The following is a 17292-nucleotide window of genomic DNA, read 5'->3' on the forward strand; positions in this document are numbered from 1 at the left end:
ACGCATATGAGATAAAAATGACTGGGCAGAGCGGGGAGAGGCGGGTGGGAAGGGACTGGGCCAGCCAGTGTTGCAATTTGCCATTTCTCCAAACTACGCAGAATAGTAATACATGGTTCTATAGAACTGGTCTGAACTGGTAGAATCCCATCTCTGTTTATGCGGTTTTTGATTAAGTGAAATTTGTGTTTTATTTTTTTTTCTGAAAATAGACAAAAAAAAAAAAAACTTGTATTTATGGGTTTAATGATTGGAAAGGAAAGAACTGAAGAAGGAGAGAGCCATGAAGTAAACTTAGCTTGAGATGATAAAATATAAATGCATTTATAATTGCTATAAAAAGATTGGAAACCTCTTACATTTAGTCTTTTTACTATATATTCAAAATGGACAGTGATTAAGATATATGTACATATATGTATATGTATACGCACATATATGTATATATGTGGGTATGTATGTATGTATAATATGTATATATAGATGTGTATACAGGTAGTCCTCAACTTACAATAGTTCATTAGTAACCGTTCAAAATTGCAAAAAAAAAGTGACTTATGACCAGTTTTCATAGTTATGCAGTCCCATGGTCACATGATCAAAATTCAGATGCTTGGCAACTGATTCATATTTATGACGGTTTCCTGGGATCATGTGATCATCCTTTGTTACCTTCTGACAAGGACAATTGATAAACCAGATTCACTTACCAACTCTAGCAAGAAATGTCATAAAATCTCATAAAATGTCATAAAACTCACCAAATGTCTCACTTAGCAACACACACACACACACACACACACACACACACACACACGCACTGAGAGTGGGCAACAGAATTTCCTTTTTAATATTTACCAGTGTGCACACAGTAAAAAATGTCAATAAAGGATATCTGTCTATATTTCATTTCTATTTGCTGAGCACTTTTCTTTTTCTTAATTTTCATTTTATTTTAGATTTGTATTATTTTGGCTTGTAAAATCTTTCTCAATAAAACTATTATTAAAAAAAAACAAAGGAAAACAATAGGAGCACACCTAAATTCAGTTTTTTACATCTTGTTTTTAATGAGAAGCATATTCATTTTTCTTGAAATAAGGAATGGAATAATCGGAGTGATGGCTAACCTTTTCGACACCAAGTGCCCAAAGTGCACATGCGTGTGTGCATCCCCAAAGTGCAAGTGCGCGCCCACCCTGTGCATGTGCCCCATCCTTGTGCATGCATGATCCCCCTGCGTCCTGCATATGCAGGCACCTACCCATGCCCCCATGCATATGCATGTGATCCCCGCATGTATGTGACCTCCATGCATGCGTGGCAGAGACCCAAAGACCAGATGGGAGGTGCATGCGCAACAAAGTGGAGCGCATGCCCAGAGAGAGGGCTCTGCATGCTACCTCTGTCATGTGTGACATAGGTTCACCATCATGGATCTGTGGCAAATTTAGATGCAATAACTATTATCAAGAAAATAATAACTGGCTCATAATACAAATTCCAAAAGGAGAAAGGAGAAATTATTATATGGTGATCCCCAGCCAATCCTTAATGCCTTTGAAAAAAGTCCTGTTTAATAACAAAATAACAGAGTTGGAAGAGATCTTGAAGTCTTAATCTTCTATTGCCGGAGACAATACAATTTTGGACAAGTGGCTGTCCAGTCTTAAAAGCCTTTAGCCCAAATTTTTTCTTTGTTAAGCTTCCATCCCATTACTTCTTATCTTGTGCTTAAATGCTTTCGGGAATTAGTTATCCCCCTCTTCTCTATAACAGCCCCTCAAATAATAAAAGACTGCTATCATGTCACCCCAGTCATGATATTTGTTAGATGAGACATTCCCAGTTCCTGTTCATTATTCTAGTCCATTTAATCTTTTTTGTTGCTCTTCTCTGCACTTTCTAAAGCCTCAATATCAGTGGTGGGATTCAGCTAGTTTGCACCAGTTCAGGAGAACCGGTTGTTAACTTTCTGAGCAGTTTGGTGAACTGGTTGTTGGAAAAAGTCATTAGGACAGAGAACCTGTTGTTAAATTATTTGAATCCCACCACTGCTCAATATCTGTTTTTTAACCAAAAGTGGAGGCAGTATTCCAAGTATGGACTTACTAGTGCAGCATAAAGTGGTACTAACACTTCACGTGATTTTGATTCTATCTCTCTGCTGATGCAGCCTTAGACTGCATTAGCCTTTTTGACAGCTGTAGCTGCTTTATCATACTAGGAATCCTAGATCTCTCTCAGAGTTACTAAACAGTTGTTGAGCTAGGTGCCATCTATTTATACCTGTGAATTTAGTTTTTCTTGCCTAAATGTACACTCTTACTTTCTCACCACTGAATTGCATTTTGCTGGATAGAGCCCAGTCTGTTATATTTTAGAAATATGTCTCATATTCCTGTTTTAAATTTGCTTTTGTGTAGAGCCTATGCATAGCTAATGCCTGCATCCATACAAAAGCAATATACATGTTCTCTTTTTTGGCACAGTAAACTGGAGTGTCATGCCTTCCTTATTGATGGCCATTTAGGAAAAAAAAATATACAAAGCCTACTCTAAAACATGAAGTGGGATGAATGAGAAATCTACATAAATATTGCTTTGTTAAACATTTTTTATGAAGAGTAATTATTTCCTTTTTAAATTATGTACTTAGACTTCCTAGTTTTTTTTTTTAAAAAAAAACTTGGCTGAAACTTAACATTAAATCACTCATGCAATAATGATACTGTAAATTCAGATTCTGCATTCCATATGAATAGCATAATTGTATGAAGTCTTAATGTTCTTAAAATGGCAATTGATCAAGTAGGATATTGCACTTTTTAATTCCACTTGTCAGTAGAATAAATTACATTATTACATTTACTAATCAGTTTGTTATTTGCCTGCAGGATTCAAAATGTGCAGCTTATGAGAACTACTAAATTATGCCCTAGTAAATTAACTATACGAAACAATGTCCTGATTATGTTAGAATATAGCTTTGTAACCAATTAAATTCCATTTATGTTTTGAAGCAATTCATAATTAAACTTATACATTTCTAGAAACCCATTTTTTGTTGCCAATACAAGTTGTGAAAGGTAGTGAAAACAGAAGAAGGCAGCATTCCAATGCTCCTAGCAATTTTATATTGCCAACAGTTTTAACAGTACCACAAGGAAAAATGTTTTCAGCACGGCCTTTTTTTTTTTAAAGAAACTTGTCAATCCTGAAAGATAGGACTAGTCTTCTTAACTTTAAAAAGTCCAATTTTCTCATGAACTCTTATAACTAAACTTCAGTTTATTTTGTTATAACTCCAGGAATAAGTTAATATCATGCTTGTGCTTTTTTAAAAAAACTTGGACTTTTATTTCATCAATGGCAAAAAAAAAAAACCTTAAATGGGGGTGTTTTGACATTCAAATATAGCTGTAGTGTATGATTGTCAAAGATAGATTTTCATATGAATGGTGACTATAATAGTATATGTTGGAATATTCAAAAAAATACATTACACTAGTCTCCCAGTTTTAACCATATTGTATATGCAGAGATAATACTTGGTTCATTGCCAGTGTGAAGTTACCAGTTTGCATCCCCTAAAGCAGGGCTCCCAAGCCCCCTGGCTATGGCCACTACTGGACCTTGATTGTATGTTGTGGTTATAGCAATAGCATTTAGATTTATATACCATGTTATAGTGCTTTACAGCAGTGGTCCCCAACCTTTTTTGTACCAGGGACCAGTTTCAAGCAGAAACACTTTTTCAAGGACCGGGGGGGGGGAGATTCTATTTTCCATTCCCAAAACTTTATGTTTACCCTACAACTAGCATTAAAGACACCTGACTGCAGTCTCTCTAATTCTAGGTCTTGCCCAGCTGTGTAGCTACAAAATTTCATGCAGATGTTTCTCTTATCTCTGTTTGGTGAAAACAGGAATTGAATGAGGAGCATTTAGTCAATGTGTTTTCCCTAGGAAGTTCCTGTAGTCCTTGTTTAGGGATCATTCAGAGCTACGATGGACCTCTAACATCCAGCCCAGGAAGAAACTGCTTCAAAGAAGCCGGGGGTGGTGGCTTTTCCTGTCGCCGCAGCTCCTCCGAGCGCCCATTCACCCCACCCCCACCCCGCCCGCCTGCGCGGTTCAATCCAGTGCTCCGTTCTGCCTGTCTTACCTGCCTGCCTGCGTTTCTGGTTGTTTGGAGCAGCTTCGGCTGATAAAAAAGAGGCGAATAGTTATTATTCTCAGCGGAAGCTGTTCAAACAAATGAAGGCAGGCAGGCAGGCAGAACGGAGCACTGGATTGAACCTGGATTGATTGGCAGCGGGGTGGGGGTGAACGGGCGCTCGGGGAGCTGTGCCAACAGGAAAAGCCACCCTGCCGGCTCCTTTGAAGCAGTTTCTTCCTGGGCTGGTGGAGGAGCGAGAGAGCGACTGAGAGAGGAACGAGGCGGGAGGAAACCGAAGCCGCTGAGCCGGAGAGCAGGACAGGCTTTGGTTGCTTCCTCCCTCCCCTTCTTTCATTTGTGTCCTTGATTCCTGATCCCAGCAGCATTCACCGAAGGTGAAGAAAGCCGCCATTTATTTTATTTTATTTTATTTGCGGCCTGGTACAGATTGCTCCACGGACTGGTACCGGTCCGCGGCCCGGTGGTTGGGGACCCCTGCTTTACAGCCCTCTCTAAGCGGTTTACAGAGTCAGCATGTTGCCCCAACAATTTGGGTCCTTATTTTACTGAACTCGGAAGGAAGGAGGGCTGAATCAACCTTACCTTGGTGAGATTTGAACTGCCAAATTTCAGGCAGCTGGCAGTCAGCAGAAATAGCATTGTGTGTGTGATTCTAGGTGTCATTTCTGCTTTTCACATTGTTGTTTTTATTACTTTTAAGTTTTACTTGCTTTAATTGATGTCTATTTGTGTGTTTGTCACATGCTAAATACAATTCAGTTTTCTATGCTGATAAATGTAATATAACTGCATTTCTATCCAAAAAGCTAATTAAAATTATTGAAGTCAAATAGTTAGCATATTACATTATTACAAGAAGAATATTCAAACTTTGCATAAAGAAAAATAAATAAATCCCTTAAATATACAACTATATATACACACACAACTATGCAACTGTTTCTAGAGCTATATGTTTGTTTATACCTTTATTCTAGAGCTATATGTTTATTTATATATTCATAGTGGTTTATGAGCTGAATTAGTTGTTACTTGACTTAAATTTACAGATGTATTGAAATTCTTTCATTTTCAACAGTTTATCAACATTTATCTTTTAAAATATTGGGGTTGCGTTTTTTTTTTTGCTCAAAACTGTTAGGACTTCATTTTGAAAAGAAAATTTGGATACAAATACATAAAACGTAAGTATATACTCAAGCCAGCTTTTCCTAACTTTCTCTCATCTGTACCAGGCTTCAGGGATAAAGCATTTCCAGCACAATTACTGCATGTCATTTCATTGAAAAGTGCAAGACCATAAATGATCAACAGCCTTAAGCTATGCATCTTTTTTTCTGATTTCCAATTTGCCTCAGTGTAATTGAAAAACAAGCTACTGTTGTTACAGAAACCTGTAGAAACTTGTACCTAACAATAACTCACCAGCTTTTCTTACGTGGCCCTTTGTGTTAGATACAGGAAAATAAATCTTTTTCACATGTAATAATAACTAGAGTTCTAATTTGGGCTGATTATGATCATTTGAAATTATAGTAGAAGCTGCTTCATTACTGCTGCTTGGTTTTCCTGACAGTGGGACTGGCTACATAAACCAGGAAGGCACCATTAATTTTATACTTAAATTAGATTCTGAAAAAATATATGTAAATCTTCTTATACTGCATTCTAGTTGCATTCTGCCTTGAATTCATCTTAAGAGGTTTATTCATTGGATAAATCTCTGTTCTTGTTCACTTAGTGATGTGCAGTTGTTCAAATCCAAAAAAGGAAAACTGTCTTGGATCTGATAAGGGTCATGGTACACATCAATAGTATTTTAAATATAATGACATTTTAAACATATCGATCCCAAAAAGATGAAAACTTATTTAAGCTAATTCATCCTTGGATCACTTATCTTTTTTATGGCAGATGATGAGATTTACCACCAGACTTTCAATCATCTTTCATGTCATTTTCACTATTGTGCATTGTGCATGTTTACCTCTAGTATAGTGGTGTCTAACCCTTTTGGTCTCCTGTGCTGAAAATTGCTCTTGTGCGTGCATGTGCCAGCACCCAGAAGGCAATGTGTTAGGACCTCCCAAGCCCCCTGCACATGCACATGTGCGTGCAACCTCCACATGCAGTGCGCATCTCTCACGCACTCCTGTCCCCTGTGCATGCACCCAGATACCTGATAATCAGCTGGCGGGCGGTGCACGCACATGCATAGTGGGGCTCTTCCGGGTGACCTCTCGCGTGCCACTGCATGCCACTTCTGGCATGTGTGCCATAGGTTCACCATCACGGCTGTAGTACTTCCTGAACAGTATAGATAGATTATCTGAACTCCATTGTATTCCATTCAATTCTCTAACCAGCTGCAATTAAGTATACTTTCCATTAATCAAAGTATGCCTGCAAACCGTCAAGTAAAAAGGTCCACATTGATGAATTAAAAATCCTCATTTGTCACATATATTGAAAATGCTAATCAACAACTAGTAGAGCTGCAGAATCACTAGAGTTGCTGGCACTGCAGCAGCTGTAAATTCACTACTTTTTAAAATTGTTGGTAGGGTGCATGTTGTGCTGATCTGACCAAAAGCCTCTCACCATGTTCAAAATTCTGTGCTTACTTACAAGCCAAGCTAAGCTAAAAGTTTGTTCCAAGCAAAGAAGTTAGTTTTTAAAAATTTTCTCTGAAACAGAATAAGGCTACCATATTAATGTACATATTAATCTTGTGCTGTTTTGTTCATTCCTATTTGGACAAAAACTGGATGTTTGTTTCAGGTCTTTTATAATCTGTCAATTGCTGTGCTAAATTGATATATACAAAATACAGTAAATGACTGTCTATCATCTCTCTCTCTCTCTCTCTCTTTCTCTCTCTCTATCATCTATCATCTTTATCTGTTCAGGCAACTGAGGTCTGAAAGATAGACAGTTTTTCAAAGAGTTCTGGAATGCCATTAGGGTGGAAGCCTAATTGTGTGTACTAAATCCTAGCCTGAAATCTGATTGAAATTGGTCCAAATCCCTTGTTTCAGGTGCTCTGTAATTGTAATATTAAAAAAATATTGCATGGTCTCTTGAAGAGAGAAACTAACACCTCATGTATCAAAGAAGCCAACACAACTTGGAACTACCAGAAATAACTTCTCTCATTCTCAGATAATAGTATCCTGGATTGTATTTGCTCATACTGTATGTGTTTTGACTTTTTTGCAGACATATGAAAATCATATTTTTTCATAGTCATCTATTTTTAATAAATAGTTGGTGTTATACAAACTGCTTGGATAACTCAACCACACTATGTAGATGATTTTTCTTTAAGAGCATAATCATTTTTGCAATGGAAACCTTTTAAAGAAGTTTAGGAACTGTAACAAACCATTTTACAGCACAATGTATTTCATTGAATATCTATTCAAAATTTCCTCTTTTTAAGAACTTATTCTGTGGGAAATGTGATCTGGATATTATTCTATGTGGTTGCTATTATCAGTGCTACAGTATGAAACTGCATCTTTCAAGATAATGATTTAGATCAGTGGTTCCCAAAGTGGGTGGTACCACCCCCTGGGGGGGTGGGATGCCTTAGGGGGGCACTAAGAGGCAAGGGGGGCGGCAGGGGGGCGCTAAGAGGTGGCACAGGGGCGTTCGAGGCGCCATCCCTGCAGGCTCAATGACTGCCGGCCACGCAGCCCATTGATTGTTTCATCGCTCTAGCTGACGCCTCAAATGCGGAACTCGTGCAGCGAGCCTTGCCAAGCCTGGGAGGGGGAGAGGTGGGAGGTGGCGGAAAGGGGGCTCCTTAGCTTGCAGGCTGCCCTCTCCAGTGGAAGCAGTGGAGGCATGCCAGAAGGCCTGAAAGCAAAACCCTCCCAAGGCAAGCAGTGGAAGGGGTGGGTGGTCTGGCGTTAGGGCCCCCTTCCCCAGAGGAGAACAAGGAAACGTGCAGCGCCTGCCAGGCCTCCGCCTCTTCAGCCAGCCGGGCTTGCATGCAAGATGCGGGTGGGTGCAGTTGCAGCTCTCCAAGGCGCGTGGCTTGGTTCAGTTCAGCTCTACGTGGCCGGCCCAGACCTAGAACCTAGCCTCCCTCTGCAACGTGGTTCTTCCAACCAAGCCCTGCACTTGCTTGCTTGCTTTCCAAGTGATCGCTCCCTCCGCCTCCCCTCCATCGGTCTGGGCTGCTTCTGCACGCCTTCCTTCTCCTGGGAGGAGCGTAAAGATGGGTGGAGTGCTTCCCTGAAGTTGGGAGTCTCTGAGCGTGTGCAGAGCACACGCTTGGCCCAATGGAAGTGGACCTTGGGTCACAGCAAAGAGGGTGAAGTCGGCCGCATTGCTGCCCCAGGGAGGTTGGCATTGCAAAATTGGATGCCAAAGAAAGAACTGGGGCAGGGGGGTGGAGAAGGGGCAGAGGGGTAGCTGCATTAAGGAGCAGGAGATCTTAGCCATGGTTTATTGACTAAGCCAGAATCAAACAGCATGCTAAACTCTAACCAGAATGGTTGGGTTGATATATTCAGCCCGTGTTTCTCAACCTTGGCAACTTGTGTGGACTTCAATTCCCACTCTGGCTTTGCTCTACTTTCCCAAAGTGCCACCGCTGTCGCATTCCCAAAAGGTCTGTCTGTCTGCCTGCCTGCCATCCTGCCTATCTATCTACCTACCTGCCTGCCTGCCTGTCTTTCTGACTACCTACTTACCTACCTACCAATATAGATCTATCTACCTACCTACCTACTTATCTACCAACCTACCTACCTACCTACCTATCTACCTACCTACCTGTCTCTTTCTCTCTCCATCCATCCATCCATCCATCCATGTTTGAAGCACCAGCCCCGCAGGCTCATCTGGAAAGTAGAGCAAAGCCAGTCTGGGAGGGAGGGAGGGAGAGAGAGAGAGAGAAAGAGAGAGAGAGAGAGAGAGAGAGAGAGAGAGAGAGATGAGACCTAGTTTAGACTGAGGCCCTTTTCCACATTGAAACATCTTTGCCAGCACATTGAAACATCTTTGGCTTCTATTAAAGGTTTTGTGGACGAAACATGGCCAAGACTATCAGGAAGCTCTCACATTTTGTTGAGGCTTTAAACAGAATTGGACCAGATCTCCACCCTAAAAATTACTTTTCCCCAATGTATTACAGTGCCAATTCTGAAGAAGGCAAAACCAAAATGTACTGGTAAATTACAAGGAGAACACACACACATACACGCTCCCTTCTAACCCTGCTGGAGCAGGTGATTGGACTAGAATAGATATCTCATTATCTTTCTCCTCCTTCCCTCCCTCCTTTATTTCTTTTTCTTTCTGTCCCTTCCTTCCATCCCCCCCCCTTTCTTTGTTCTTTTTTCTTTCCCTTTTCTCTTTCTTTCCTTCTCTCTTTCTCTTTTCTCTCTCTCTCTTTCCCTCTCTTAGGCTCACCCCATTGACTTGACTTGCTTGGGCAGGTCCCTCTGGTGCAGCGGGCTCAATGGGGTGGACCTGTGGGGCCGGCACCTAGAACGCGGCAGTGGCAGCACATTTGAAAAGTAGAGCAAAGCCAGATGTCAGTAATTTTTGCTGCAAAGAATCACAAAAGCTTCTGGGTTGCTCACAAGAAGGGACGGACATGTCAGTGCAATTCAGCAACATAAAATAAAGAGATACAAATAAAACAAATAAACAAGAATCGGCAAATCATCTCTGATTAGATTTTATTCACTACTAGAATCTAATCAGAGATGCTTTGCCGATTCTAGTCCAATGACCTGCTCCAGCAGGGTTAGAAGGGTTAGAAGGGAGTATGTGTGTATGTGTGTGCATGGCTGTCAAAACTCCAAAAACAGGTCAAGTATCTCTGGGGAGGCCAGTCATAAATTAGAACACTTGCTAAACAACCGGCCATTAAGTGAGGACCATTTTGCGAGTCACCTGGCCACACCTACCCAGTCACATGACTACCAAACCACACCTACCCGGTGATGTGACCAGCAAGCCATGCCTAGCCAGCAAGCCATGCCATCCAGTCACATGACCAGCAAGCCACACCCACCCAGTCACGTGACCAGCAAACTACACCCTCAAATTAGGCCACGCCCACAGAAATTTGAATCCCTGGATGGGGGGGCACCAAGGATAAGTTTGTAGCACCAAGAGGACAGTGGACTGAAAAAGTTTAGGAACCACTGATTTAGATGCAGATCTAGTTATGCCTAAAATAAATCCAACAGACAACCTAGAAAAACGTAAACAGATTAAATAGATTTGCATAGGTCTAGCTAAAATACAAGATCTGTATCTAAGCCAAATTACAGTTTAATGTTTCCTGCTATTGTCTCACTCTGAGGTTTAGTTGTTAATTTCCCCCCCAGTTTTGTTGGTAATTAAAATGATTACAGAATCAATTTAATGCCAAAGAAGTGGTATAAATCCAGTGTCAATTCAATGTTCATTGTACAAAATATGTACTTTGTGAAAAAAAAACTATAATATTTAAGTCACATAATTGTGGTTGTTTTTTCCTTGAAGGTGGCATTTCTAAAATGTAAAAGAGGTAATTCTTTAAGATAGTTCTGCTATCAGAAGTGATAATTACAGTTATGGGTAAAGCATGTTGATTATTAAATATATAATTGGTGAGAGTATGGATGTTCATGAACAAGTACATGTTCCTACTTGTTGCAAAAATAAGTGCTCAGTTAATTCTGCTTGAATGTAGAATTTGTAACACATGTATATGAATGCTGTCAAATAAAAGTAGTTTAAATTAATTAATATTAATATTAATATTAAATTAATATTCAGAGTGCAGTAATATGTGAAAATGTTTGTTAGGATGAAAAGAAAATAATCATATTGATTTATACAGCTATGGAAAAATTTACAACACCTCTAGGTTAAATTATATACCTATTGGGCATAGTAAGAAATTATTTTGTGTATGCAGGACCTAAAAATAGGCTGGAAAAAGTTTTTGTGATCCTTGTGAACACTAGTTCCAGTTGGCAGAGTTCTATCAATAAAAGAAACAAATAGTGGGCAGAATTGGATAAATAAGGAATGTAAATAAGTATTGGTAAACTAAAACCTTCCCAACAAAGTCAGTGACAAGATCAAGGTGATTTTACTCCCTTACTTTTGAATGTTGTGCTATGGTTGAAAACCAGATTAATATGATTATTATTTTTAGAAGTGCTAATGTTTAATTTGATGAAATGGACAATTGACGACATGAATTTGAAAATTGTTACATAATTTTAATGTACTTTTGTATTTTCTTTATGCTTGTACAAATAGAGCTGAATTTTTGATAGGGAAAAGAAACTTGTTCTCAAAGTTCTTATTACTAATCACTTCCTGTAATTGGAGGATTTTAAAAATAACTTGAAACTTTGCCTTATTTAGGATTAAATTGACTGCTAGACTTTAATTATTTGAAAATTGTAGCCCAAAAGATATGGAAAGCACCAAACAGGAAATGGCTTTGCCTGAAGGATTTTCTGGAATAGGTGATACCATTTTATCTGATGGAGGATAAGCTTTTCCAACTTCAGGTGCTTTAAATATCTGTGACTTTAGCTTTAATTTAATTTTTATTTATTAATTAAACCTGTTTGCCATCTATCTTGCTGTGGGGCTACTATAGATAACTTACAATGGAGAAATGAAAAAAGGGTAAACACAACAGTAGCAAAGTAATGGAACAATAGTATAAATAATAAAAAAAACAATGACAATATAGCAATATAAGAATAAAAGATGGGCGAGTGGAAAAGCAAGGAGTGAAGGGAAAGGTTGGATTTGCTATCAATCCAGTAGTCATTGCCAGCGTGATACTCTCTTAACTTCCTAAGTCAAATAAAGAAATCATGATTGAAACAGTTTTCCTAGAAAATTGTCCTTCTCAAATATATATTAATTTAATAGTAAAACTAATTTTAGATTTCACCTAAAAAGACTACGGAGTAATTTTCAAGATATGCTTTACATATCTTTCATATGTTGTAAAAATGATAGTTATTATTTATATTAATCTAATTTATATTAGAAATTAATTCACCATTTTCATGAATGCTTTGCATAGGATATCTATAAGTATATCCTGGTGATGGAATTTGTGTATTCAGTGGGGTTATAAATAAAAGTCTGCTCACCTGTTACATTTTAGCATCTTGTGTTACATGTTTTATGTGTAGAAACTGTCATGTTTAGAACATTTATGTGTGTGTGTGTGTGTGTGTGTGAAAAGAGACAGACATCCTGATCTCTGGAACTAAAAATTTATATTGTTTGCTAAGCTTTCATTAGCCTCTGCTAACATCGTCAGAGTGTAAAACTACTGTTAAGGAGATATGTGCCTTTATATAACATTAACCAAAGGCTGTAATGAGCATGAGCTTGACAGCATTCTCTCTAGTTCCTTCCCTCATCCCAACGGACTTCCATCTTAAGGGCCCCTTTGTTTTGTCCACTAGATTCATTTGTTGCTTTGCTCATGATGGAAAGCAGTCTCTGCTCTTCTTGCAGAATCTTTCTTGATGCCTCAATGCTTGGTAGGCCAGTAGCAGTTGATATGTCTATTGATAGAGTTGTTTTTGGAAGACCAGTCTTCCTTCAGTAAGCATCCCCCTTTGGTTATATCATGGGCAACAACTTCGGCCTCTTGAAAATTAAATATGTGATTGTGTTCCTTCATATGTGTCCAGATCTGGGAGTGCTGCTCTTTGCGCCGGACAGCCAATTCATGTTCATATACTCTGGTCTGTAACCGCTTGGCCGTTTCCCCTACATAGTTGCTTGCACAGTTATTACAATTGATACGATAAACCACTGAAGATGCCTGTTCTTTGGGTAATGTTTCTTTTGGGTACATCACTGTCATTCTCAATGTTTGATACAGCTTGTATGCACCTTGACCCCATGTGTCAAGAGAATGCGTGCAGCAGTTTCAGATACTCCCTGTATATATGGGAGTACCCTCTATGCAGATGTTCCACTAGCACCTTCCGTTCTGGATGTAATATATCTTCGGATAAAGTCCATAGAATAACCATTGAGCTTACAGATTTGATAGAGGCATGCCCATTCTTTGGCTTTGGCTGTCAGTGTGCTACAATGGGTACTTATTCTATTGAACAGTGCCCGAATACAACTGACTTTGTGTACAGTGGGATGATTGCTCTCATTGTGCAAAATATAGTCCATGTTCGTGATTTTTCGATGTACACCTGTGTTAAGGTGTACACCTGTGTCTGGGTTAAGGCTGACTAGTACATCCAGGAAGGTCAGTGTGTTATTGGCCTCATTGTGAACTGAATGTTTGGGTATATGGAATTGAGGATTTTCATAAATCTGGTCTTATCTTGCTGTTTAATAATGACAAACGTGTCATTGACATAACATGCCCAAAACTTGGGCTTGTATATTTTCATTCCATCATATTCTAATTTCTGGAGGACTGCCTCTGCGATCACAACCGAGATTGGAGATCCCATAAGTGTACCTTTTATCTGTTCATATGTATGGCCGTTAAATGTAAAATAGGTTCTAAGGCAGAAATTCAACAGGAGGAGGAGATTGTTTGTGAAAAAAATGGCGCAAAGAGCAGCGCGCCCAGATCTGGACACATATGACAGAACACAACCACATATTTAATTTTCAAAAGGCCGAAGTTGTTGCACATGATGCAACCAAAGGGGGACGCTTACTGAAAGAAGCCTGGTTTTTCAACAACTCCATCAATAGGCATATCGAAATGCTACCGGCCTACCAAGCATTGAGGCACCAAGAAAGATCCTGCAAGAAGAGCAGAGACTGCTTCCCATCATGAGCAAAACATTTTCCCCCACAAACGATCTCCTTCTTCTGTTGAATTTCTGCCAGTTTTACCTGGAACTTGTATTTTTAGAATGGTACTATCCATTGACTAAATTAAGTTGCTCTAATATTGCAGTACCCCTTTACAAAGCTATTCAATAAAATTTAATAGGCAAACAAATGTTTTATAGTTATATAATCAATTAACCAGAAATTAAATGTATAAATAATTAAAAGTTTTAATATAAGTAAACTGTTTCACAATGATTACTGTAATAAGTTATTTTTTGATAACGGTTGATCCACATTTGATCATGTAGTCTTATTCCATTTGAAGGCATAGTCATCAATATTTTCAGTATTGTTCAGAAAATCTTCGATACACAAATTTAGAAAAACTTTGCCATACATTCATAAAGCATTCAATCAGTATTAAGAGCCAGCTAAATAAACTATGTCAATTTGCTGATTAGCTTCATTATCAAGTAGTGATAATGAATTTTCCATTTAGAAAACTCAGAAAATATAAACAAGAGTTTAGAGTAATTATTTGTGTATCATTGAATAATTTTGTTATCTAGTGCAATTAGTTGATCGTGCATGAACCTGATGTATAAATATTTTGTGTAATTAATTCTGGTCTGTCATTTATTCACATGGAATTCATCTGTATCTATATTCGGTTAATAATGTATGTGAAGATTAAACTCTTTAATTTGATTAGACTTGTTTTAAAGCTGACATTTTTTTGTACCTAGGCAGCAGGAGCAATCCGTCCTCTTGTCTCCACAGTTATTGCTTCAACTACAGAGGGATGTTTAGACCATTCACTAGATCGTGCCAAGTACAGAGCAAGTGAAATGCCTCAGGCTTTCTTATTTGATAAACTCCATCAAGCATATCTTCAGGTAAGTATTTTGGTTTTTGCCTTCAGTATAATAGTAAGAACAACTGAATTAGTATTAAATGCCATTCCTCACCTGCAAGTTCCAAATCTTTTAAAGAAGAAGTTGTAATGTTTCTTTTTCTCGGCTAGGTATTTGACTTGTGCTTGAATATAGTTAGATCTCAGGATAGTCAGCCTCCTTCTCCTGCTACAGGAGCAGATTACTATTTTCCAAGGAATTGACTATCTCTTACCACCTGTATGTCATTATCCATCTGAGGTTCTGGAAATGTCATATTTATCTCTTACCCTACTTCTAAATGCTACACATAGGAAATTTAGAATGAATGAAACCAGTGGGAATAGAACTGGGATTGACATTGGCAAAATTGCAGCTCCAATTCTGCTTTTTTCTTTTGGAAGGTGCCCTTCTATCCACTTTCTGACCTGTTTTTCTGCCCTTCAATTGTCTTTTGGCTGAGAGGGAGGCAGGATTCCTGCTTTCTGCAGATCTGATTTTCATGATTTCCTTCTATCCTGTTCAAATCTATGGGTGTAAATTGCTTTTGTAGATAGTTCACTGTGAATGATTTGTGCCTGAACTTTTAAAATTTGTCTTAGTGAATATTATAATATTTTATCATTTTATCTCATAAATTAAACAGATCTTCCTCCTCTTCTTCTTCTTCTTGTGCCATATCTGTTATTGGACATTGGCAATCATGTTAGAAATCCTACTTTTATCAGCAGCCGCACAAAAATGTGCTGCTGAATGTTGCCTAAACCAGCCTCTTAGATTTTGAAGCCATGATGTTCTTCTTCTGCATGGACCTCGTTTGCTTCAATCTTTCCTTGAAGGATTAAGTGAAGTATGCCGTATTTTTCTGGGTGTCGCATCACATGTCCGAAATAACCTTTGGTTTTGATGATTTCACTTGACTTTCCCAGGCAGCTTATCCCCTCCTCATTTCTGCATTTGTCAACCTTGCTTATATGTAACAGATATCTGTAAATCCACATTTCAAATGCTTCTAGTCTCTTCAAGTGGCTTTCTGTCAGAGACCAACTTTCTACTCCGTAGAGCAGGATAGAAAAGATGTAACATATGACAGGCCTGATTTTCAATCTAGATCTTCCTCACTCACTTCAAATCAAGATCTCAATACCAAACATTGGAGAGAAAAACTGGATGAACTTGTACAATGTATTGATATGCCATAGAAAGGAATGATGGCTTCTTCTCTAACAGACTGAATAGAACTGTATTAATTCCTGATGTATTACTACATCAATTAGAAAAGATAGCAGACTTTGAATTATTAGTGAAATTATTGATATTAAATTTACAAGTTTGGTAACTGGCATATTTGGGATCCATAAAAGATGGAAGGGCTAAAGAGAATTATTGCTATTTCTCTAGAATTAAAGACCTGAGACAAAACGATCAATTTCATGATAAAAATAATTACAAAATTACAATCAAAATTACTTAAAATATGGGGAAACTCAGCAGAAATAATTAAAAAATAATTAACCTATCATTGGATGATGAGTAGTGGAAACCTTTATTAAATTACACAGAAGGATGCCTTCAGGAACGTTTGTCATTGCCAATTGATTTTAAAGTAAGATAATAGATGCTCATAGATTCAGAGCAAGAGAAAATTCCTCACAGAGATTCTTCCCTATAATTTCTAAAGTCTAGTACTAGAGATCATCTTTTACAGCTTTCAAGACAGGCTACTAAATTGAAACGTAATGGAAAAATAATAATTTAATTATATTATAATAAAATTATAATTTATCCATATCTTTCTTTAAAAGTGCTTCAGTTATGGAAAGGCTTTCATTTAATGCATGCACTTGCAAAAACTAAAAGTTAAATATTATTTGTTATTTTTAAGTGAACATTACATTAATATGTATATTTTAAGGGAGATTCCAGGGTTACTTCCTATTAATTATATTAAATGGATAAGTTAATGAAAAAGTTTTTATGGAAGGCTAAAACTCATTTGAATATTGGCCAAATTGAAGTTAGGGTTGGGGTTAGGATTACAGCATGCCTGTGCACACGTGAAGAGAACACACACACACACAGACCCCTCAACCAAGAGATGAGATTCTCTTTTGGCAGACAGTTCTTGACAGTGAAAGGGCAGAGAGATAGGCCAAGGAAAAGACTAAGAAGCAGGAAGATTTTGGGCTCTATACACATTTAGATTTTGGCTCAGGCTTAAGCTTGGGTCTCCTCATAAGGTAAAGATTTTTATCTCTTGCCAACTCAAAGTTTGACTCTCAAGCAAGCACCAATCAGGTGCGAGTTCTTTCAGTCAGCTCCCAGAGACAAGAGGGAATTCTCTCAGCAGGTGGCAACAGCTTGCAATCTTCCCTGCAGAATTCCTCATTGATCTCTCGCCATTGG

At 38.3% G+C, this 17292-nt stretch overlaps 1 protein-coding gene across 1 annotated transcript in view; it reads left to right on the plus strand.

Annotated features, from left to right (window-relative positions):
- Window positions 1–17292, plus strand: part of CRPPA (CDP-L-ribitol pyrophosphorylase A) — a 52722-nt gene that overhangs the window by 12198 nt on the left and 23232 nt on the right. The window contains exon 3 of the mRNA XM_026678033.2: window positions 14740–14889. Coding sequence (XP_026533818.1) covers window positions 14740–14889 — 150 coding nt within the window. The remainder of the gene's footprint in view (window positions 1–14739; window positions 14890–17292) is intronic.

This window comes from Notechis scutatus, chromosome Z, assembly GCF_049901735.1.
Source record: "Notechis scutatus isolate UNSWTSFEM ecotype Mainland chromosome Z, rNotScu1.2, whole genome shotgun sequence".
NCBI lineage: Eukaryota > Metazoa > Chordata > Lepidosauria > Squamata > Elapidae > Notechis > Notechis scutatus.